Source organism: Corvus hawaiiensis, chromosome 1 (genome assembly GCF_020740725.1).
Source record: "Corvus hawaiiensis isolate bCorHaw1 chromosome 1, bCorHaw1.pri.cur, whole genome shotgun sequence".
In the NCBI taxonomy this organism is placed as follows: domain Eukaryota; kingdom Metazoa; phylum Chordata; class Aves; order Passeriformes; family Corvidae; genus Corvus; species Corvus hawaiiensis.
The window spans coordinates 31199679-31225300 of NC_063213.1; the positions used below are offsets into that span (position 1 = coordinate 31199679).

A 25622-nucleotide genomic window follows, 5' to 3' on the forward strand; every position below is an offset into this window, starting at 1 on the left:
ATAGTTGTGTCATGTTTCATCAGCCTTTGAAAATCTTGAAGGTATCAAAATAAATCTTGAGGCTCAAATAACATAGCATTACATGCAAAGAGCTAATTAACCAAACAGACTTTCTGTTTTACACAACAGGATGGTTTCAGTTCTTGGAAGGGCAAGGTCGGCCTATACTCAAAATATGGTTAAATACGTGAAAAATACTTAATTCACAGGTGAACTTTTTAAAACACTAGAGGGAGAAAAAAAGAGAGTCACTGGATTATGTGGTTGAATACCACTAAAATATACATAAACAGCCAATACAAATTTTTAGTTAAATAATTTAGAGAAACTGAAGTTCCAAAGTACTGATTAAATTCTGAAATCTTAGAGATACCATCTTGAATTGTTAAAAAAGTCTTTCATTTTTCAAAAAACTTATAAAATTAAAGTCCTGTATAACAGTCTCATTTAAGGGCCAGACTGGAAGTCAAGCCTGAAAATACATCTTTACTTTAAAGAACTTGTGGCATAGAGCTGTCTCTAATATATATCATAGGCAGTAAAGTCCTTCCACCTACATTTTTCTTTTTCAAATTTCAGGCAATATATTCTGCTCTGTGATTCTGGTGTTGTGCTTGATAATCATATTTTTGTTTTCCCTAATACTGAGCAATGAAAAAAATGTGATGATATGGCTATTCTGCAGTGGAAATCAAATGTATTGCAGGCTGTAGAGTTTTGGTCCCACACCTCTCTCCTGTAATTTAAATCTCAGTATTTTTAGATCATTGATGTAGTTAGTGGTTTCTAGTGCCAAGTAAGACAGATTGTTTCACCACAGGTAAATACAATTTTTGAGATTATAGGAGGTTTTTTTAAATCATATTTGAACTTCTGGAGACTTCAATCTGTATAACAAGATTTAAAGTACTGAAAAAGCTCACTGTTTTTCTGATTGTTTTTTTGAATGTCCTTTTGGATTAATTTTTTTTTTTCTAGTTTAAATTTAATAGAACATATTCCTTGGAGTCATTGGCTTGAATATTTGGTTTCTTCTGTGTATTCATTGCTCTTTATTAGTTTGTGTGTCATGAAGCTTTCTGGCTGGGTGTATGTGGGGTGGCCAATTACATTTTTAACAAAGCTGCTTATCTCTCTCATAAATATGTCATAATTTCTACCCTGAAAAACACAATCAGGCATTGAAATACTTTTTCTGCCTTTTCTTCTGTTTGCAGTATCACAGGGAGCCTGGAATTGCCCACTGGAAAAGGCAAACATAATGTTGAAACCACAGGGTTTCTGGCAAGATCTTTTCAGAAGCCAAAGCTGTAAATCTGTGAACTGGCATTGCCTGTTCTGTGAACCTGAGCTTCTGCCTTTTCTCTCTTGACTATTGTTACTGGTTCTGAAGAGGATTTCTTCCTCTTGCTGGCCATTAGGGTGACAGTGTAAATACCTGATTGGTATTTCGTAGTTGAATGTCTGTCTTTGTTTCTTCAGCAGTTGATTGCAGTGTGTCACACATTGTACTGATGCTGCTAAGGAGCAAGTGTGATGTTTATCAGTACACATCTCAGGAGGGGTTTTAATCTCTGGTTTTTCACATGACAAGGGAAGTGACAAAAGTTATAAAGCTTGATTTCTTTGTTATTTCTATGAGTGAGCATAAGTTGAGGTTATTTGGCACTCCAGTGCTTGGAGCATTGTGCAAAAATGTCTAATGGTTTAATTGACTTTTATAACAACCATTCACTCATTAGGCCTTTTGACTTCTAATTTATACTTATAATTAGCATTTTTCTTAATTTCCTTTTGAAACCATGATAACATAGAGTATTGAATACAATCTAGAACATACTTAAGGCTTCTTTTTTTTTAATGTGTGGTATTTTTTACTTTACTGCTTTGCCTGACACCAGACAAAATTGCAACCAACAAAATGGGATTAATGTATTTTCATAAAGTACAAAGATGCCTATATTAAAATGTAAATATATGTATAGATAAAATAAATAAAAAATATATTTTCATATAGATATTTATATCTATTATATGTGGGTTTAGTTTCTCTGTAGTATTAGGGCAGAAAGATAATGTCTCTGCCTTAATTTTCTTTTTCTTCAGATGGGCTTCCAACAATGAGAAAAAGGGTGTGTGGATCTGATGTGGAAAAATAGCCATTCTTTAGAGAGTCAAAGTTAAAACCAGGCCATCTCCAGCCTTGATTGAAAACTGTCAAAATCTTGTCCATATATCTTGCAAGATTTTAGACAGAAAAGCAGTTTATAGCAGAATGAGTGTACTTGATAAGACTTTGTGTATGTAAATTGTTCTCACTGGATGTTGCTCTCCTAAGTCTACTAATGCACAAAAGAAGTCATCAACAAAGCATTTGTATTCCAGTCTTACTTTCTGATAAACAAAATCAAAGAAATTTTAGGAATGTGCCATTGTTGATAGAAAAATTAATAAAATTATGTATTAAAAAGCATAAAATCATCTGGTACTGGGAACTCTCAAAGGGTCTATCCAGCCTTTGTTGATTTTGATTGTGGAGGCTTGGCTGGAATCTGAGCTTAGAAAACTTACTCGGCATTAAAACAAGCATGATATGAATTGTGTTTGAATTTGGAAAGTATAAGTGCACTTTCTGAGCAGAAGAGTGTGTGGGGCAATGTCTCATAGTGTATGATGGTGCTTTTTTGATTTTGTTTTTTAATCTTTATTGGTTTTGGTTTTTTTTTTTTTCTGGAATGAAGAATTTTACTTCAGCTGCAAGATGGGCTTGTTTCAGAAAATGGCTTTAGGAAAGAAGGAATAGCTGATATGTTTAATTCTGGTAATCAGAAGAGACTTTTGGAGGAAAATAAAGTTTTGAGTTTTTTTCTTTCCATTCTTATATGAAACATTTTTGCTGTTTTGCAGTCAGTGTTTGTCTGCTAAGGCAATTCTAGTTGTTAAGCTCAGGTCTGTTTCATCAGTGTAATGCTGCTTTGCTCTTAGCAATTATTTTCTTTCAGGATTTGCCAATTAAGCTAGTGCTAGTGAAAATGCACCTAATTTGTCAGGAAATGGCAGGATGAAATATAGGGGCTATTATAGAAATTGAGAAAGAAAAAAATCAGGAGAAGCACATGTGAGGCTCAGTGATACTTGGTCAGTTCCTGATGTATTTTCATTCTGTTTATGCTTCCATCCCTGGTGATGTTGGAAGAAGTGTAAAGAAATTGATCACAAGTTATGGGCCATCCATTATCTGAGTGTTATGTGCTTTAGTAAAATACTGTGGTAGTAGTGGACGAAATTGTTTTGTTCCTTTTGTTTAGGGATGTTGTGGGCTCTTTTCCCCCCCTTAGACTCGACTGCTTTATGTTTGGTTATTAGTGAATGATGAAAGATGGCTTAGCTGGCTGCTCGTTTTTTACCTGCAGTCTGCTTCGTCTGAGTTCTTCAAAGGCATATATGCTCAAAATACAGATGCACAGTGCTTGGCTTTTCTAGTCAAGTCCTTAAGCTTTAGGAGGAACTGAGTAAAGAAATAAGTTGATCTTGTAGTTGTATGTAAAGCAAAATGGACATAATCTGTGGCTACCTGAGAGAAATGGTGAAGAGAAGGCATTGAAGGAAGAAAGAGTAGGGATAGCTTGACTTAGCGAAGCAAAAAATGTTTCAAGGACTTCTGCATTAAACTCAATTATTGCGAAAGGTTCTGTGAAAATTAAAATTAATGTAAACTGTATTATTCTACCAGATTTCATTATGCATGGAAGTGGATCATGGCATCACACAAACAGCTTTAATTATCTCACCGAGCTTGTGCAGGGTATCTGTAGCCCCACCATTCAGTCTACAGTGGCTCCCACACTCTGACTCTCTGCCGTAGCTCTGATTTGCCCTCAGCACTGCTGAGACCCCTCTGTGGGGAGCCCGGGTTCATCTGTGCTGTGCTGTTGATCAGTGTTCATGTTGAAATGATAGTATTCCTTCTGGGACGTCCTTGTGTTATTCATTGTCCTTAAACTGGTTTTAGAGTTCGTGGAAGTGGTGCTCCTCTAGTGCATTCACCACTACGTGTTGATGGGTAGAGGAACATCTGTGTCCAGAGTGTAGTCTTGGTGAGAAGTGAGGAAGCAGACTGTCGATTGACAAAAAAAATACAGACTAGAGGTAGATAGTAATGGGAATAGTGCAGACCTGTTTAACTGGCAGCTGAAAGGAACAGGCTTCTTTAAACCTGATGGCAAATGATGAGGTAATGTACAGTTACTTCCCAGAGGAAGACAAATCTGTTGTGAAATCAAGAGCGCTAATTAAACTGGAGGGCAACTATTGGCACAGTAAGAAAAATGTACAAAGTATTTGATGTGTACAGTGGGGTAATGGAGATGATGTCCTGGCAAGGCAGTGAGATTCTTGAACATCCTTACAGCAAAATTACTAAAGCATCCTCCCTAGACATTCTCTAGTCATAAAATAAAGCTATTGGTCTCTAAAGAGGACTTTGTGATATAATTATCTTTGATAGCTGAGAAATAGACCTGATTATCTGGGAAAATGAGTTTCAGTCCCTCTTTCCATTTGAATTGTGTATTTGCCCATGCTGGCTATTGTTTTCATTACGGGATTTAAGGAAAATGACTTCTGTGTATTTCAAGGAGACGTGTGTGCATTGAGGATGGCTAGGAACCTCACTCTCACTCTCTCTCTCTCTCTCTTTGGAGTCTTGAGTGCTGTGCTGTTTTCTACCACCTAACAGTGAGACCAGTTAATTTAATGACTTTGATTTTAGGGAAATTTGTCAGGTTTTGCCGGGGAATGAGATAAAATTTGGCGTATGTGTTTGAAATGCATGAGGCGGTGTTGAAGGCTGTTCTAAAGCAAACAGCTCATTCCAGGAGTGCTGATTTGTACATCTGATTAGCTTGTTAAAAGTTTGGGTTTTACTTAGTTCCTACTAAAGTTGTGTGAGTGACATTTATTAGCCAGATCACTCAGCCTCATATCTTTTCATGCTGATCCTGGAAGACTTCAAATGATCATTGTGACAGATAAAAGAGCTTTTTTTTTTTCAAGCCTTTTCTTAAGTATTAAAACAAAGCAGACTCTCCCTATAGGCCATCTATATTTATTTTTCTGGGTAAAGCTTCTAGCTTTGCAGAAATATAACAGGCTGGAGGGAACATCATTATTACTTGGCTGAAGATGATGACATTGACGTGAGGTCGTCTGACAGGGGATTAAAGTGGAAAAATATTGGTGGCAATCTGTTAGGAACAAGAGTATCCCTTTGAAAAAAGGAATCAGGTGTAAACCACAAAAAGTTGATTTGCTTCTGGGTTTTTTCTTTGATTGTTAAAAGAATTTTTGGTTGTTCTCAAGAATCCTTGCTGTACTTGCTGTAATTTGTAAATACTGGGTTTCACATGCAGATTGGGATGAAAGCCAGTGCCTTTCCGAGATAGATGTTTCAGCTGAGAGGGTACTCCATATCATATAGTTGTCTCTTTTGAAAGAAAACTGGTTTTTGTATAGGATTTGGTATCTAGTTCAGTGCGTTTCAATCTGCCCTGTTTTTGTCAAATTTGTCTGCCACTGCCACTGATGGTTGATTTCTGGCCTGCTTGAGCTGGGTCAGGGGCCTCTGTACTGTTGCTTGTATGCAGATGCTCATGTTTCAGTAACTCCTGGGAAAAAATAGTGTCTGCTGACAATCTCTGGTGAAGTGCCATCAGTAAATGAGTCTAAATAACTTTTTATTTGCAAAGGTCTGTGACACGTAGGAGCAGGAAATGCAGGCAATCACACTGGTTTTTTAGTGATGATGAAGAGGGGACAATGTGAGGAGGAGGAGGTGGGAAATAAAATAAGACATCAAAACACTTCCATTAAAAGTATTTTTGCACCTGTTTTTTAAGGTTTAGTCTTCAGTCTTTTAACAACCAATGAACTTGTAGGATTCCATGCATTTCACAGCCTTAAGGGTTTGGGGTTTTTTTCATACTAAAGCATTTTGATATGAGAGCTGGTATGGATTATTATCCTGCTATGCTAATACACTGCAGCAAGCTTGGCTTCCAAGTGTATTTGTGTATTTCTTTGGGAAATGTGGGAAAAACGGTGAAAAGGAGCACACAGTCTAACGATGTAAAGACTAGGACTAGTCCTAAAGATAGGAGACTGACGGCTGAGTAGTAGTGTATTTGATCTAAAACTGTAGGATTTATTTTACTTGCCTTTTTTGTGTTTGGTGGTGGTGTTGTTTGGGATTTTTTGTTGGTTTCGTTGGGTGGGTTTTTTGGTTTGTTTTTTTTTTTTTTGTTTGTTTTGTTTTGTGTTTTTTTTTTTTTTTGTTGTTTGTTTTTTTTGGTTGCCTTTTTTATTTTAACAATACCTTCTATATCATGAAGGTTTTCTTTGAAGCCACCAAAGAGTTGAAACTTTTGTTTTCATTATGAAACCTGAGATTTTCTTTGATTTGTTTTAATGGTAGAAACCAGAATATTTAAGTAAACATCGAATAACAGGAAGTTTATGGTTTAAGCCATAAGAATCTGTCAAAATTGAGACAATCAATCCTGATAATCTTAAAATAATGCTGATAATCTACTGATAATCTTAAAATAATGCTGTAGTTCATTTCCAGTGGTTTCCAGGAGTCTGATGAGTGAAATAGCAATAATAATTTAAACCTCTCTTGATATGTATGGGTGAGGTTTATATCACATAGGGGAAATCCCAGCTGGCAACTCTGCTTCCAGCTCATGGAAACCATTCATGAGATTGGAGAATCACGATGGGATGAGAAGGATCCTGGCGTATAGATAAGGCCAGTATTAGCAAGTTTTCAGTAGCAGGATCTGTTTGGGCTTTGGAATGACTTTTACCTCTGTGCTTGGCAGATTTGTCTGAAGAAAAGCCCTTGGATTTCACTCTGTCAGAGTTCTGTCCTTCCTGCTGCTGCTGCTGCCTGCTCTCAGTTAAGGGTATGCTCTTTGGCCTTAAAGCGTGCTAATTTCTTCTCTGAGAGAGGGCATGTGTGATACTGGGAGCATAATGATCTTGAAATGCCTGCTTCAGTATGTGTACCTATGAGGCCATCAAAACATCTCATACATAACATGGAAAGGGCTTGCTCAGCTCTAGTGGCCTCTAAGGGTTTTTTCAGATGTCTATCTTGAATTTCAGTTGATGTTAAGCTCTCAGGTGCTCATTGCATAGGGTTTTCTAACATCTTTGCTTGCTTTTCTGCTCTTTGTTCTTTTGACAGTTCTTCTGGGTATGGTTTTTAAACTCTTGCATTAAATTAACTGTATTCCTTCCCACAGACTTTTCTTGGAATTTGCGTGGTATGTGTTGTATGAATGTATGTGACCATCCACGCCTTCTTCCATTCCTTTCTCTTCAAGCTCTGACTGTAGTTGTTCAAGCTCAGTAGTACCTTCAGCTTCTGAAATGAAAATCCTGTTAAAAAGAAAGGAATTTAAGAAAAACTCAGCATTTCCATCCCACATTGTATGCTGAGCAGCTGGTGCTTATAAATTCTATACAAACAGATTATATTTCCATTAAAGTGGATCTACAAGTGACTTGGTGGGTTCCTGTATTTTCTGTTGTATTGCTGTGTGCAACACTCAAGTTGCTTTAAGGAGTTAGGGGCTGAAATTTTGCCGCAAGCTCCTGTGGACTGCTAAGATCCCAACACCCCATCAAGTTTTGCTCACTTGCATATCAAAAAGGTGGGTTTTGCCTAGCAACAAGCTTTGTGGTTTCTACCTGAGGATCAAAAACAGAAGTGCATTTGTTCAGCCTTTTGCGTCACTTCGGTACTGAAGGTTTTGACAGTCAAATCATCCCTGACATTTCTGTTGATGCGCAAGAAAGAGAATAATCCAGTATGTTTTTCCATAGCAGTGCTGTCACTGCAGCACTGACAATAGTAAAAAGTACATTCATCACTGAATAACGAGATATCCTGGAAACATACGAGAAACAGAGACGTATTTCCAACAAAAATGTCTCACTTTTAATGGCTATTTTCTGACTGATTCCTTTTTGCTATTTATACTCTCCCTGAAATATTTTATGGAAACCTGAGTCCCTCTGAAAACCCACCCAAACAACCAGAAGTGTATTTTACGTATTGTAGTATGTAAATGATTAGTCATCACTTGTAAATTGCTTTATGAAGAGGGAGGAAATCTATATTAAGGGAAGGTGAAGAGCTCAATTTGATTGCTGTATGTCTCACTTATTCTTGCCTTCTTTTTGTTTCCCAGAAAATAATTATGAAGGATTTCTTTAAAAAAATCATCTGAACAGGCATTGTTATTCTGGGTTTGAGGATGGTAGATGTATGTTGTAAGATTATTTTCCACTTTCTTATGTTTTCTTGGGGAAATTTATGGATAGCTTTTTTTGTTTTAAGATTCTGTAGTCTTCTTGTACATTGCCAGTGAAAAATGATGTCGTCTTCAGAAATCTTAAGTGTAACAATATGGGGAACTCATTTTATAAAGAAATTTGTATTGAGTAAAGCACGGTAAGATGATGTTGAACATCTGTGCACTGTTGAGCATCTGTGCACAAGACCAAGTCTTGGCAGATCTCTTCACTTTATGCATATGGTACCCTTTGGTTGGTTGGTTGGTTTGTTGTCTGGTTTTTGTTTTGGTCTGTTTATTTGTCCTATGAATAGTTAATTCGCAACAAATGGACTCACTGGAGAATTCTGAAGTCAATTTTTTGTGTGTTCTGATTTTGGTACAGATACCTGTGTGTCTGTTAGTTTTGGAGGGTTTTGATTACAGCAGTCTGTTTCCTGGATGGCTGTTTTTGAGGCAAAACCTTAATGCATCTTCTTCTTAAGATCTTAATGCATCTCTTCATTGAGATTTTTGATTTGTGATCGATTTTGGTTGATTCCCTCCCCTTACCCCTTCTCCCCCTCTCTTTTGGAAGTGTGAGGGAAACAGTTTATGGAAGATGGTTATGAGGAAAGGATTTTGAGTCAGAGGTTTATTCACTCTTTGCTCGCTGAGTATTGGCTCCCTGAGATACTTTTGCATGTGCTTGAGTACTTGGACATAGTTTTCCATGGTGTTCTTCCACTCTCATTGTCAGCCTGTGTTTGTAATGAGCTAGAATTTCCAAAAATATCCTGCAAGAAATACCAAAAAGCTACTGGGAATACTTATTTTCTATTACTCCCTACAAATTATTAAATTGTTTGAGGAAAAGAAATAGTTACGTATATAAATTTGCGGGATGGCAGCAATAGTTTACAGAGCTGCCTGCTGGTCTCCTCTGTGTGCCAGAGCTCGTGGATAGAGCAGGACTGGAGTATTGTGAAAGGCTAAACTCCACTTCCGATGCGTCATATTCAGCTCTTTTCACATGGCAAGTTCCAGTGCGCTGACACGTGCTGTTCAGCAATTGCAGGCGTGCACAATGTAAAACACACTGCAGAAACTAGCAGTCTAATAACGGGAGATGATTTTCTGTTTCTTTGATTTTATTGTTGCTTGGCTTCCTCCCCCCTCCCCAGTAGAATATGTGCTTTCTATTTGCTGTTTTTATGTGTCTGCATTGACTGCTTCAACCCTGACTCACGTGCAAGTCTTGAGAAGAGCTGCCTGTTTTCTCAAGACAGTTCAGCACGTGGCCATGGCCTGTACATCAGTCTGACTCATCCTAAAATGCTCATTTTCTGTTAAATCAGCTATTCAGCTGGCAAACACAATCCTGATGAACAGCAAAAATTGCATTGCTGAGGCAACTCTTTCTTTAGGTTTATTTCTTGAACCATAACCTGGAAATCTCCTTTTTCCTCCTCACACAGTGCTTCAGAAGAAATGTTTTTGGTGGCTGTTGTTCAGGGAATAGGATTTCTTCATTCTCCTCCTCTTCTTCCTCCCATCCTGGATAATTTCAACTTTTATTCAGCTTATTAAATGAGCATCTCAACTCACTACCCTGGTAAAGCAGGTCACTTTCTAAAAGCACCCACCTAGCTATTTTTTCAATAGTGTTTGACTATTGAAATTTTAATTGGAGCAGAAGCCATAGTTAAAAAGCAGGCAGATCTTTTCTCCTCATACCCTCATTGATTTCTGTTGAAGCAAACAGATGAGCTTATATATAAATATGTATATATCCTTTTTTTTAATGAAAAGTGCTGGAATTCGCTAAAAAAGGTTAAAATTGAAATGAGTAATCTTCAGTGCATAATGGAATTGTTAATTTTAGCTCCTTGCGTAGGAGCTGTTATGACTTGAACAGCCGGCTCTAGCCTTCATTAGAGAAGAAGCAGGCAGTTTTGAGACAGGTGGAGCTGGATCAAGCTGTGAAAGTGACTTGCTTGAAACTGGTCATTAGTGTTAGAAACCTGGTCCTCTCCATTGCATCCTTCCCTTGCTCCGTGATCATTGCCGGTGTTACTTACTTCTCGTCTTTTCCAGGTTGACTAAGATGCGTCAAGCTCTCTGAAGGACCAGCATGGAGATTGGCACTCAGAACTGTTAATGGGGACATGGGACTCACGTCGCCGTTGATCATTTGTGTGGACTTAACCAGCAAAGCCCAACAGAAGACGCTAGAAAGGCAGTTGGAATTATAGCAGTTTTTCAGGTAAACGGCTTCTTTGGTGCAGCTGATCCCAGTGTAATTGTTGTTGTGAGCACTGTGTAAGCATGTAGATGAGCTGCAGGTTCATCTCATGAGGAGCTTGTGCATGCATGTGCATTTCTTGGTGAAAATCCTTATCAAATTAAGGGTTATTTAACAGACCAATTAAAGGTCTTGCCATTCATCATGTTTTGAATTTTCATCAAAGTGGTTCAAGTTTCAGTTGTAACTGCAGAATAGCCAAAATCATCGGCCTTCTTGGGGAGAGCGGTGGGAGGGAGGAGAATCACAAATTAGCTCACAGTAAGGCAAGTCAAGCTTCAGGTTAGTTTCATATTCCATTCAGTTTGTTTATGAACCATCTAGCTTGATTTCTTGTTAAATTCACAGTCCTTCTCAAACAGGAAGATTATATAGGAAATTTTACTTGCTTACAGTGTGAAAACAAAGGCAAAAACTGGAAGAAGTGTTTATAATTCAGTATGTCTTAGCTTTTTCACTTAAAATATGGCTTAAAAAAAAAAAAAGGTAAGTTATACTAGTGCTGTTGAACGTTTAATTTCAAACTGTAAGAAGAAAGATGGCAAAGTGTGGTTTTGCTTCCTAGCTGCTGTTTCACTGTTGAGAAGTGGCAATGTGTTGCAAAAGACCCTTCCTGAAATAATGTCTTATTTCAAATACAGTTGTTTTTCTTGAAGATGCTTCTTAAGCCAAATGGATGGGGAAAGAAAAGTTAAATTATTCATGAGTCTCATTTGACAAATGATCAGTGGGGGAGTCTTCAGGAGGGAGCTGGGGGCAGAGAAAGAGAGAGAAAATAATAGGCTTTAACTCTGAAAAGCCTTTAAAGCTTCTGTACAACAAGCCCATTGTAAGCTGATAGTAAATGCTGTTCAGTTAAGATTTCTTCATTAGAAGTACCTGCCAAGGGCTTTCTGTACAATTTTCCTAGTACTGAAGAGTGACATTGGTTTAGGGAAGAGGCTTAGGGTTTTAATAATGGAGCTGTTCGTTTGATCCCTGAAAATGTTGACTCTGAGAGCTTTATTGCCTAATTTAGAGTTCATACTTACCTTGAATTATTACCTCTTAAAAAAAAAGATAAATATATATTTATAGTGGTACTGAGCAGCATGGCTTCTGCTATGCATAAAACCCACAGCTGAATACAAAAAACAGTGTTGTTTTTATTTGTTTGTTTGGCTATTATCTTTCATTAAAAGGAAAAAAAAAAAGGAAAAAGAAATGAGAAGAGGGGATCACCAAGATGCCAGAGACCTAGAATGGGTCTTTTTTGCCTGGTGCCACTGAGCTTTGTGGTAGAGTCCCTCACTGTCCCTGCCTGCACCTTGGCAGTCCTGGGGCTGAGCTGGGGAGTCACAGCACCTTACCTTAAATCTGCCCTCCACAAAGACTGTTTAGATCGGAGCTCTGCTTGTTTAACCTGTGATAATTCTGCTGTTACCCAATATTGTTGATTCTGTACATCTCTGCAACTGGGACATGTATAGTTTTCCACTCCTGAGCTGCACATTTTGGTTTGTTTATCAAAGGAACTGAAACTGGGAATTAAAAGAAAAAATAAATTTCACCCCCAATGTTTTTTGTGTATGTGTTTGTGTTGTGGTATCTTGACCTTTCAGGTCACCAAATCTTGTTATTTTAATTTCTGTCTGGAAGAATGTCTGAGCAAGGTAAATTGAACCAGGAGACAGCAGAGGAAGCTGCAAAAGAGCAGGAGACTGCCATCTCTGAAGCCAACCCAGATAACTGTGTTCTTAATAAATCTGAAAGCTCCGAAGTAGAGGAAGAGAAGCTCAGTGATTCCAAGACAGATCCGCAGGTAAGACAGGAATAGTGAATGGGCATAAATATCGATGTGTTACCATTGCTTTTCCATTTCTGTGAGTTCTTTCATTGCCTACACTTCCCCTATTTTTTCTTATGATTTTGAGACTGTTTCTATTTTTTCCTTTCTAAAATTTTGATTTATTACTGTATTTTGGGTTCTTTTATTTTGCTATAAAATAAATGCTGTTATTTGTTATACCTTTCAAGCTCTTTAGGCTGCTGTCCATGTTATTACTTTTTCTGAGAAGTTAATTTCTAGACATCTGTGTTAAAGCTTGGTGAGATATTTGACTGTTTTCCCTCTTTGGGGATTTAGAAAACTACCTTGATCTCATGAATTTACAGGTAATACTAATGAATAATTACTTAATGTGTGGTTTGGTTTGTAGGTGTTACTGCCAACAAAAAGTTGTTATGCAAAGCCTAAGAAGGTAATTTGATAAGAAGACTTTATCGGATGAGGGGTTTTTAATCCTTTTTGCTCAATCGAATATAAAAATAAAGGGGGAGACCACAATTTAAGAGGAATTTGGAGAGGGGGAGCATTTACTTAAGTATACCTTTTCTTACATTTTTATTATATGCGAAATTAGAGAACACTGTGTAGTGTTTTTTCTTGTTTATACCTGTTTGTAAAATGAATGAAAATGAGCAGAGATGATTCTTGGTTTTCCCTGCTTTCCAAACTGGGTTTGGGGAAGTTGCTTTTGCAGTCAGCAACTGATTTAAAGCATCAGCTAGAAGTGATTTAGTCTATTTATTGGTAATGCTCTTGTCATGCCCACTGTCCCCTGAAGTGAAAACTGCTTCTCTTTCTTTTTTGCTATACCCAGAAACGAGGTGCAAATCAGCAGAAAAAGAGATCCAAGGTAGGGGTCCATCTCTGTCTGGAATTGCATGCCACAACAGTATGAAGAATTTCAGTTAAATGTCTGTCTACAACTGAAATGGCATTCTTTCATCACTTGTGTGGTTTGAGTTTTTTTGTTTGTGTTGTGGGTTTTTTCCTGCCCCCTACCCCATAGTCCTTTTACACAAAGGCAGAGAACTGCCTCCAGATAAAATGTGTCAGGCTTCCCTTTATCCATCATAATTTTATGCTGCTGGGCTTGCTGTGTCCTTGTGTTAGACAGCATGTGTGCTTCTATGCACCACTGGAGAAGGAAAAGGTTCACTCCTTTTGCTTTAGTAATTAATGTTTCTGTTGGAATTTTATTTTAATGGAATAATCTTGACATAAAGAAGCAGAAGTTGACTAGCTTCCTGAGGGGAAATGGGTGGGGGCAGGTGTGGGAAGGAGCTTCTAGAAACAAATAAAACCCTGAAAACCTTCTTTTAATTTTTCAAGTGCAGGTCCATAATACATGCACATTTTATTGTCCATGTTTCTTGGATATAATACTACTAGAAGAAAGGGAGGGACTCCCAAAACAAACAAAAAAATCCCACAAACCAAATCAAAAGGAGACTTTGAGTTTATGTTAAATTACTTTCAGTATTGGACTATCTGTTCTTTGCAGTTACAATTTTTGGTGGAAGTGAGTGAACTGTAGCTGAAATGATAAAAGCAAAAAGAAACCTACCACCTTCCCTGTGTGGCAAATGTCGTGCTGCTTAGAATCCTTTTTTATCCATGTCCAAGGCAGATGCATTTTTGTGGACTGGGTGGGTGATAGTTATTTGGGGTATTTAGCAACAGCTGATGTGGGCAGCTTATGTGACGTGGGGTCAGTAGCAGTGCTTCCTGTTTTGTTTTCTCTCTCTCTTAATTCAGTCAGGAGCTAAGGGAAAACTCGTGCGGAGTCTTGCTGTGTGTGAAGAGTCATCCCCTCGCCCGGGAGCGGAAAACCTTCATGACAACCAGGTACACTTGCAATCATTGCTGTTAGCTGCATGGTTGACCTCCATCTTCAGTTGCATGATTGTGTTACTTAATCGGGCATTTAACAATGTCTTTCTTGGGGGAAAAATTACATCCGACAATGAACGTGTTTTTATGGAGTTATCTGGTTTAGCGTGAACTTTAATTTGAAATACTACTTTTGTACTATATCACAGGGTGTTGTTTGCTTTTTTTTCCAGACCCCCTGAAAATTTCAGCAAATGGAAAAGAATTCAAAAGAATTCAGATTTTAAAATTTAAAAAAATAGTAACAATCAAAAAGAATATTAATATGTTCTTTTCTCTAAGGCTATCTCTTTCAAGGCTGCACCAAATACAGTTACGAACATGCTCTGATTTGTGGTTCCTCTTAAGACTTCAGTTCATATCAGTGTCCCCCTTCACATAAAATTCAAAGGTCCTTCGCTCTCTAAAGTACCTTGGTAGAGCCAAGGATGCCTCCTACTGAGTGGCATTCATTTTTTAAACTCTTGGTGTAAATTATCCTATATCAAAATCGTGTATTTGAGTTTATCTGTACTAGTAGTGTTGTATTCCCATCAGCTGGTAGAGTTCTGTCCTCTGCACTCCTCACCTTGGACAATAACACTGGTGGCAGTCTTTGCAGACTAACTTCAAAAAGTACTCCAAAAAGCAAAAGTTAAGCCTCAACTACTCCTCTTTGCTTGCCTAGTGAGAGCAAGGCTTAAAAAAGCCCAACTAACTAAAACCCAAAATATGATGAACACTGCCTATAATTTATGAGATGTTTATGTGCAGTTGAAATGAGCCATCGAGAGAGCTTGAGCAAGTGGCTTCTTGTGAGCTTAGCACAAAAATAAAAAATGACATTTAAGTGTACTTTCTCACTGTTTCCTCTGTTGACTTGAAATGAAACAAATCTGTCTCTCCTCTTAGCTCATAAGTAAGGAGAGGTTTTTCTATTTTTTTAATTTTATTGAAAGACCAAAAACCAAGTTGTTTAGCAGCAGGACACTTACATGTTCTACTGCTCTACAATGATGCTTATGCAGTAGATGGGCAGGTTATTTTATCAGTTCTGTTGTAGGTAGACGCTTTCTGCTTGACTTGCATTACTCAAAATGCGTGGCTTTTGTTCCAATTTTGTTTGTATTTTCTATTGTTTAATGGAGAATGAAAAGGAGAACAATATAAAGAGATTGTATGAAGCATCGCTGGTAGTTTATAATGTACTGCACAGGACCGGTACTAAACTACAGAGAGACTGGCAGGTGTTGAGGCAAAATCCCTATCCTTAATCCAGGCAGAGGAGGGGTTCCTGTTATACACAGCCTTTGGTCTTGCCTGACTGACCAGCCTCAGCAAAGATTTCTTTGACCATCTTAAATATTTATGGGAGATGAAATGTCTCCCTTGACCCCAGCATGTTTTCTAAAGGAGCAATTGGCTTGGTGTAAATAATTAGATAGGAATTGCCCTTTTGCTCTTGCTGACCATTAACTAATGAATGTGGCTCAGCTTTGCCATGGAAAGCTGGACCTGCAGGCTCCTCCTTGGGCTGGCTGAAGGATACAGGAAGTTTTGTGCCAACGAAATTGTTTTGCTTTCACTTTAGAGAAGAAATAACTTATTTTTCATTTGGAATTATTTTTTCTTAATTTTTATTTTGTCTTAATGGTTTACAAACCACAGGGAATTAATTATCAGAGAATGTACGGTACCTTGCCAGAACTACTGAGTATGGATTGTACTGCAGACTTGATGTTTGTATTTATATTTGAATACTTGCCTTCATTTTCCTGTATAAGGAAAAAACTTGTTTACCTGTATTACTTGATCTTGAGTGCTTATCCAATGGTTCACTATGTCCTTACTTAAAAGAAATGTTGCCTTTAATGTTATACTATAGACCAAGAAGTGTATTATTGCAATTTGAAAATCTATTTTGTTGTTCACTCTACTTGTATCAATGTATTTATTAACATTGTATTTTATTATTGAGAAAAAATCAATAAAAATCTAAGAAAATATACAGTAGCTTGCTTTCACGACTCTACAGCCCTTTTGTGTGTTTTTTCTAGTGCAAATACATCGGTATTATGTTACATGTAAAACAGTATTTACTATATGTTCATATATGTGCTTTTCTGTAAAGTCTGTCATTTTCATAAGAGCATTTTTAAGAACCACTGTTAAGTTTAGGATTAATATCCTGGGAACAATGTGGCCAGTTACATTTTTCTCCTGTTGAAAAGCTAGCAGCACAGTTGCTCTGCTCTGGGCAGTGCAGGGAATCAAGTTATCCTTTGGGGTCATTTGGCAATGGTTGATCCAAAGTTTGTTGTTTGAATGAGAAATCAGACTGCCATAAGAAGTGAAAGAAAGCAGGCACAGCATTAGTTCCCTGAGCACAACTGAGCAGGTTAGGAAACATCTTTCAATGTATCCTTACCTGAGATGACCAGGAATTCTCACTCTTTCCCTCTGTAGGCTCAGATTTTGGGTAACACTGTCAGACAAAACTAACAGGAGTAGGGATTAAGGGTGGTAGGTCAGGTTAAATTTTGGGTCCAGGTCTTTGTTTTTCTTTTACGATGCTTTTCATCTCAAGTCTTTTGTGCCACATTCAAACTTCACAAAAAGTCAATAATGATTAAGCTGAGAAGTTACCAATTTCTGTCTTACTGTGGCATGTTTATTTTGATACCTTGTTTTGTTAGGACCTTGTCTTACATGTCTTGTGATGGCTGATTTGTAGTTCTTTAAAGAATTCAGAAACCTAAAATTTGTAGTAATTACTGGAAGCATCTTTTGAATTCCTAATGGTTACTTACACACCCCTTACTTTAAAGTTTTCTATTGATCTTTTGGTATGCTAGTATTCTTTGAAAAATAGTGAAGGAAGGGAATTTACTAGCATACAAGAAACTCCGGTTTTCTCCAGTATTGGTGAATTAGGTTTTCATTAACATGATGTCAAAAAATTACCAAGCATGCAGGACTCTCTTCTATTAAAGAAAACTGCTTTACCCAGGGAGTTTTGTGACAGCTTTCTTCAAATGTGCTTTTTTACACTACTTAAGCATATAGTATTTTCTGGGCCATTTTTTTTTCTTTAAAAGAATAAAACACAGAAGTATGCTTATTCAATTTTGTCCAGCCAGATTAGGATTTCTTGAAATACGAAAATCCTGCCATGGTAGCTTAAAAAGAAAACTATTTGGGTTTTGTTAAAACAAAGCCAGTATAAAATAATGTTGTGAGCAGGGAAAAACAAGTTCTTTAAAGAAAATTAGAAAATGCAACCCAGCTTGAGTTCTCAGTTCTTGCTGACTTTTTGAAGCTGAAGCATGTTTCAAAGGGACTCATAGTCTCTGAAATACTGAATTCTTGAGGGTAAAATTTGTGATGCTTTTTGGAAGTTCACTTACTACTACATCCTTGGAAAATCACAGGGCACATTTCTCCGCTTTTGCATATGTCTTTAAATATGAATTACCTGATAAGTTAGTAAGCCCTCTTGTATACCATGGAGTATAAAATTTGCTGGCACTATTCTACTATTAGAGCCAGAAAACTCCATTTAGCTGATACTACACTTACATATGTAAAACAGTTCATATCAACCTGCAGATTTTCTAGTGAAGGGAAATGAGTTTCATTTTTCAGATGTCTATCCATTGATCATCACTTAACAAATGTAATATTAAATTATAGAATTAATTAAGAAAGGCCATATGAAAAGTATTTCGTTATTCTGAAAAGTCTTAAGAGAGAATTACTGAAGTGTAGAATGATACAGTCCCCTTAATAGAGGTAGCCTAAATTTTATAACATTCAAAATATTAGAGAAGAAATACCTACTTACCACTAGAATTTGGCCTCTAAGATGTCATTATTCTCCTGGCTGCAAAGTACTGTTTTTCAAATAGGAAAGAAATGTATCTGGCTTCAACTTTTCTAGCTACACATAGTTTAATGCCAATATCTGCAGTTTGGAAGCCATGGGAAGCTTACTGAATCTGGCCCATAATTATCTATTTTTTTTCCTCAACAGGAATCAATCCAGCTACAGCTTTCAAGTTTTCCTAGTTTGCAAGAAGAAGATAAATCTAGTAAAGATGACTCCGAGAAAGAAAAAGAGAAGGATAAAAATAAAGATAAAAACAGTGAAAAAAGCAAGATCAGAATGTTATCAAAAGGTGAACTTAAAAATCTTTAAATTATTATAATTACCATTGTAGAAAGGATTCTATGTTTTTACAAGGATTTATTTCTTTATTTGTGTATATATACACAGCAGAAGTGTTTTCATACACTGAGAAAATTCGGAACCTGAAATGTGTATGCGTAAAAGTTATTTTCATACAAACATTAGGCTTTAAAAGTGAAGAAACTTTCCAAACTGAGGTCTTTTATTAGATGTTATTAGTTTTCTTTAATGTAAGATAGATCTTTTGAATGCTTAACCATGTTGGTATAAAACACATAAATATATAAATACATGTGTGATTATATACTAAGTGCATATAGTGTATAAGACACTAATACACTTTTATCCAGATTAATGATAAAATATTGGCATGTAACTTGTGCAGTGTAGGCAGCAGAGAGTAATCCTCTTCACTATTGCTCCTCTCTCATGGAGAATATATCCTAAATGCTGTAAGGAAATTAATCCTTGACATTTAACCTGCATTGCAGTCTACTATTATCACCTACCAAGACTTCTTCAGGAAAGATGTTTATCTAAATTTGGTATTGCTTTTTAAAATCTTTTTATTAATCCATGGTACAAAGTTGCAGTGTAATCACTCAAAAATAATCATTGCCTACCTGGGTGTGGGTCTGCAGCTGGTGTGAATTGTCATTTGGCTTCAATGGAGCTCTCAGAGTTCACGCCAACTTGAGGATCTGTGTGTGCATTTGAGTCAGGAGATTATGCTAAAAAATTAATTCTGGCTACTGTCACGCATCCCTATTACCTGCCTACTCCCAGGTGTCATTGGATTTCAGTCTTTTAATGCAAATAGAGTTCCCACTGGCATGATTCCTCATTTGCTGAGTGTACAGCATTTATTAAGTGACGCAAAGAGACATTGATGAATAAAACTTCTTTTTCCTAATTTTAATTTTTTTTAATGGTTTAATGGAAGAACTTGGCAGGGTCTTGAATGGCCTTGAAAGTTTCCTGTGTTTTTCAAATGACCAGGAGTTTCTGTCAATGTTTAGTTTTGATGCTGTGTTCTCAGTGGAGTGGTACAGAGAAACCATGAATGTCCACCTGATGCTTCAGAAAATTGATCTTTCTTGGCTGAACTCCAAATGTACATTTTCTTTCAGAGCATATGTTTTCAGATTGTTGCTGGAAAATGGATTTTGATTTATAGCATAGTTAATCGGAACTGTTGAAATGAAGTAAATGAGTGGAGGCTGTTTGTTTTTATTTTTCAGATTGCAGTCAAGAATATACAGACTCAACAGGCATAGATTTGCATGAGTTTCTCATTAACACATTAAAGAATAACCCCAGGTAAGTATTTCCTGCATTAAAGCTGACATTCCTGAAATTGTAGCTGGCAGTCTTCGACTTCCCGTAACTGTACACTGTGTTTTATTTGTTCTGGAGATGGTTATGAGGGAAAATGTAAAGGAGGTAGGCTGTTAACTGAGAAAAATGCTATAAAAAGTCATCAACTTCTACTCCTCCATCCAGTCACCCATTGCTTAATTTCACTTTCAGTAACATCTGGTCTTTGTCCTTACCTTCTTGTATACAGCTCTCCATGGTGATTGCAATAATATATTATAACTATTGCAGTTGGAGATTTGTATATGAATATAAAGTAGCTTCCTTCTAGCAATGCTGCACACAATTAAAATCCTGTGCTCGTTGCCAGATTCTGCTCTCAGTATTCCCATAGTTTTCATTTGGAGCTACAAGCCCATCTCATCATTAAATTTGCCTCTAAACAGCCAAGGAGAGATCTGTAACATTTTTATACATTGTGATTTTCAATGTTCGTTTCACTTGGATCTGTTGAATAGGTACCATGTAATTCTGCAGTTATTCCTAGGAGAACTCTGAATAAATGGGTACCGAACAGCTTGCATATCCTCTTGTATAGATGATGGAAGGTCCTTCATCCTTTAGTTGCTTTATCTGTGCAAATTGAGAAAGTTCAAAAGAGCTAAGGGATGATGGGACTCTGTCAAGCTTAGAAATGTGTGGAAGTACGCTGCGGCAACTTCTGAATGTTTTTGACAAGGGAGGAGGGGGAAAAGGAACATCTGAGACCTTCCAATTAAAAACAGAGCATTTTTCCTGAGAAATACTCTGGCATTGCTTCCTGGGAGCCATGGTTCAAAGGTGGTGTTCTCCATTGTGTTCTCTAACTAAATTAGATGTGTCCAGCTTTCTTGCAGCAAGTCAATGCCTTGTGGAAGATACGTCTCAGGAAAAATGTTGAAAATTTCTGTGGGTAGCATAAATTTCTTCTTGTGAAAGATCTAGCTTAGCTGGAAATCTCATTTTCCATCAAAAAAGAGTGAAAAAGGACCAAAGCTATCCATAGCAGTGAGAGTCTTTCTAGGCAACACATTGATTGCAGCCTGTTGTGGCTGGAAGCGCTTTCAGACCATAGCTGAGCTCATAGAAGAGTAGAATCTGTATGTCAGTGAAGATGCAGAAAAGCAGGCTGTAGTCTTTTGCAGATGATCCAGGGTAAAAAAAAGCATGTTTCATTTTTAATCAAGATGACTGACAATGCTTGCAAAATGGCCTTACAAACATTGATATATGAATATTTTCCTATAAAATGTCTATTCATAGTTGATGGTACAAATCCTTGCATTTCTTTTTGACAGGGACAGAATGATACTCTTGAAAATGGAACAGGAAATTATTGATTTTATTAGTGACAACAAGTAAGTTGAGTTCCACACTTGGTTTATCAAGTCACATGCATGTGTGGCAGTGTGAGTTGCGTGAGGGATACACTCATATGGACCACAGTGCTTCTGAGGGCTGTTACAGGCACGCTGCAAGAGCAGGCTTCTGTTTCCTGCCACGTGGTGGGACTGCTTAAAATACAGTAGATGTAAATGAAAACCTTTTGCTTTTCATTGTGTTGTAATTGCACTGGCTCTGCTCATTTAGATCTAAAAGTATAATTAAAGCTTTTAGCGTAGAGAATAATCAACTATGTTATCTCTTGGCTTTTCCCTTGTGCTATGTTATTCTAATGCATTGGAAAATAGAACTGAGGTGGAGAGATTCTTGCTACTATGTGGTCTTTATAATAAAATATTCCTGCAGCTTTAAAAATAGAGAGAATAGCAGCAGAGGAAAAATTTATGCTGACGGGAAATAAGCATTTTGTCAGAAATAGAGGAGAAAAGGAGTGTTTGCCAAACTAGATCTTTCCAGAATTGCCCTGCATATGACCTTTGGGAGAAAGGCAGAAATCTGTTGCCAGTGTCTCAGCAAATCTGTAGGATTGGTTGTGCAGGGAGCATGAGTGCATGTGGGGGATTGTGGCACGAGTTCTTCCCAACATACAGAATACTGACTAGGTACCGTGAAGCGTGAGCTTTGTTTGTCCCAATGTTGCACACAGAAATGTGCTTATTAGAAATTCTAAAATTAATTCCTTTTTTTTTTTTTTCTTTCAGCCTTTCCGTAGTAAACTTTTATATGTAAACGTGTAACGGAGAAGTTTTCAGTGAGATTTCTGTCCCCTGAATTATCAAATGTATTGTTGTTTTCATTTGTTTATAGCTTAGAGGGAAATGTAATTATCAGTGCTATTTGTCTCCTTTGTTTCTAGTAATCACTATAAAAAGTTCCCTCAGATGTCGTCGTATCAGAGGATGCTAGTGCACAGAGTGGCAGCTTATTTCGGAATGGATCACAATGTGGATCAGACTGGAAAATCTGTAATTATCAACAAGACCAGCAATACAAGAATGTAAGTAACAACACTGTTGTGTTTTTCCTTGTTCCCTTTCTCAAGACAAGAGCTGGTTTGTACCATGACTGCACAGTGTAATTTTTTTTGTATTTTTTTAGATTTGTTTTTGCAGCAGGAGTGAGTGCTCTTTATTGTTTTCTAGGTTGGGAAGAGAGGACAGGGCTCTCACGGTGCAGTTATCTAAGGCTATAACAATACATAAGGAGAAGCCAACCTTATTGGTCCCCTTGCAAGAAAATTAGCACAGTATCTTGGAATGTTACTTTTCCTGATTCCTTAGTGCCACCACTTTGCTACAGAAATGAGCTTGTTGCTTTGCAAGTCACCTGATGCCATGCAGCTATGTCCTAAATAACCCAAATATCTTTGGAAGATTGCCTCTTTCCTTGTTCTGGCTCTGCCTGCTTCAAGAATCATTTTCCGCCCAGCCTGATTATTTAGGATTTGGTTCCCCTCCACCGCCTGCCACCATTCATTCCCTTTTCTTCTCCTCCCATCCTGGTTCCACTTTATTTTCCATTCAAAGCTCACTGTTTGACAACAGTGTTTCTGTGAAACACAAATTCCTTCTGATGATTCAAATGCATTGCAAAATTCTTGGCAGATAAAACCTGTGCTGGCATGAGTTCTGTGCTCCTCCATGAACCTGTGTAAAGCTAACCAAAACTTGATATGAGCTGCAGTAATGTGTCCATGCCTAAACACCATCACTTTTTCTGCCAAGTGCCACATGTGTATTAAACATAGCCTTCCTCTCCCTCTCTACCTATAAACTAATGAAGAGGAAGTAATTACAACTGGGTAATGAAATTTTGGTATCTGGTATTGCAACAGGAAAGCCCTATTTGAAAATTGTGTACTTCCTGTATTCAATTAGTAGGAGAAATATAAACATTTATTTCATTTATATATCCAGTAGTGAGGTGATTTATATATATCCAGTTGCAGAGAGTATTTTTTTAATGTTATTAGCTTCTCCTGTAGAAGGGTGGAAGGGCTTGGGAATGGTGCTGTACAGGGCTGGGAGTTGAACTCAATGATCCTCGTGAGTCCCTTCCAACTCAGTTTATTCTGTGGTTCTGTGACTACCTAATTTTGCAAGATCAATACACATTTGTATTTGCTATTCCACTGAGCCCTAAAAATCTTCCATGTGAATGTAGTAAATTTAAGATCATGGGCAATTTATTTTAGGTCCTTTTCCTGGGCTGTCCTTGAGATACTTGGACATTTGTGAAACAGCACTTGGGCACTAATGTTTTTAAAGGTTTGAATAAAGTGTGCACTAACAGTTTGATTTTCAGAAGTCAAGAGAATTACAGTAGCTCGATGAAACGCTCAGGCTGCAAAGGCTTAGCCTCAGGGTCTGATAATACCTGCCCCCTGCTAGGGCTATCTTTGGTTATGAATAAGAAAAAGCTGAGTATGCAGCAATCTGGTGCTCAGTTTTGAGCTGAAAGCGAGTCCCCTCTAAATGAAACACAATCATGTTTGAATGCTCTTTAAGCATTCCTCTCTCTTATAGAGTCCTCCCTTTTCCCTTCACATCTGTATCACTGTTGTAGTGCACCGAGTGCTACGGACCTTTCCCTCAAACCATTGCCTTCTCCTGGTTGACGTGATAATAGAATAATACTAGCGCATTAATATCTGTAAATGCCTTGCTCTGTTGCGTGGCTTTCATCTCAGAGATGGGTAGCATGGAAGTGCTGTGGGAAACGCTTACACAGGGCTTCTGGAGAGGACACTGAAGCCTTCTTCAACAGTCAAAGCTTTATCTGAGTGCTCTGGTGAAGCTGTGGCTTCATGCATGGTGGGAGTGAGCAAGAAAGGCTATTTGCTAGGTATGAACTGCCATCCTTGCAAGCTCAGCAGGCAGGATGTTGTAGGGATATAATGGATCTAATGGCCCTTTCAGCTGTGGTCTTGCAAACTGGAGGTGAGGCCATTAAAAATTCCTGCCTAAATATTCCAGAAATAAACACAGGGCTTTGCCCCTCTTTTGACTGTAAGTACAGCTATTTTGTAAGCACCACACAGGCTGCAGATTTCTTCCCTCTTCAGTGATTTGGTGGTAGGTAACTGGATTATACGAAGCTCGTATTGCCTTGTGGTGCTTCCAGTGTTATTTACATTATTTTGGTATTACCATAAAATAAAGCTTTTGTGAAGTGGCTGTTTCTTTTCATAACTGGAGGATATGGCATGTTTTTTTAAAATGTCCCTGTCTCTGACAGAAAACATTTGTTATTATCTAGCATGAATAAGGGCTGATGAGATTTTATTATCCGCAGCAAATATTGTGTAAGTTCCACATCTGAAAGCGTCCAGTGTGATTTCATATGTTCTGCATTTCACTACTCTCAGAGGAGACAGTTTTGTGCAGTTCAAAATCAACACCGAATACTGGGAATGTGTTGACTCTATTAATTACTACTTGGACAGTATCCAGAATACCGGAGAATCTGAAGAGCGTCTGAAACGCTGCTCACCGTGGTTATGATGTGCTGTAAGACTGAGCCTTGATAGCTTTATGTGAATTTATGGAGAGGCCCCACAGACAGATGTTCTGAAGATTTGCATTTTGGCAATAAATTATCTCTTTATAGCATGTGGTTTCCAAACTACTTTAGCTACTACTGTGGAGAGAGAATATTTTTACATACTCAAGAATTCATAAATTCAGCACTGGCTGTGACTTCTGTGTACGTGTGCCTGTTTGAGAAGAGCATATGACTCTGCAGTGTCGCCTTGTGGGCTTGAATAAGCACCTTGTGCTTATTTTTTGGCTGAGTGAGGGTTCATGTCATATCTCTGCTCCCGCTTGCAGGCGATGAGTTCTTCCCAGGCTCCAGGCGGTGAGGTGCATTTATCCTGTTCAGCAGAGACCTCCTGTGCTCGCTGCCTGCTTGGAAGTACAAGTGTCAAAAGAGTTAATGGTTTTGAGATGAAAGAGCTGGCTGGAAAACTCTGGTATCAATGTTCCCATACGGGTGCCTCGGAAAGGACTAGTGTGTGTCAATCAGGAGATAAGAATATGGTCGGGGTGTTTCCGTGCTTTCATCAATTGGCTGTCTTAGGACAACATGTATCCACTTTTATGTACCTATGCCTGTAAAGTACCTACTTCACGGAGGTTTGGAATATGAGAAAGAAAGTGTTTATGGAAGAAGTTGTAGCTGGACGGAGGGCTGTGACTTCTCTGTTTGTCTGTGCTGCTTTACATAGAGGGAAAAACGATGGTAAAAAATTCATTAGGATTTGAATCTCTGGCAGTGCAATCCTGCAGCTTTCATGAACTCTCAGTGAAGTCTCTCTTAAAAACACAG

The 25622-nt window shown here is 37.7% G+C and overlaps 1 protein-coding gene across 35 annotated transcripts in view; it reads left to right on the forward strand.

The window, feature by feature from the left end:
- The window catches only part of ARPP21 (cAMP regulated phosphoprotein 21), a 200375-nt gene that overhangs the window by 82746 nt on the left and 92007 nt on the right, over nt 1-25622 (forward strand). For 22 of the 35 annotated variants that reach the window (XM_048298457.1, XM_048298679.1, XM_048298696.1 and 19 more), the window contains 9 exons: nt 10440-10608; nt 12249-12448; nt 12846-12887; nt 13290-13325; nt 14231-14320; nt 18378-18522; nt 19775-19853; nt 21188-21247; nt 22150-22290. In XM_048298457.1, coding sequence (XP_048154414.1) covers nt 12287-12448; nt 12846-12887; nt 13290-13325; nt 14231-14320; nt 18378-18522; nt 19775-19853; nt 21188-21247; nt 22150-22290 — 755 coding nt within the window. In that variant the 5' untranslated portion in view covers nt 10440-10608; nt 12249-12286. Of the gene's footprint in view, nt 1-6881; nt 6966-10252; nt 10349-10439; nt 10609-12248; nt 12449-12845; nt 12888-13289; nt 13326-14230; nt 14321-18377; nt 18523-19774; nt 19854-21187; nt 21248-22149; nt 22291-25622 lie in introns of those variants that run through there. The other 13 variants (XM_048298533.1, XM_048298621.1, XM_048298588.1 and 10 more) reach the window with 4 other exon arrangements.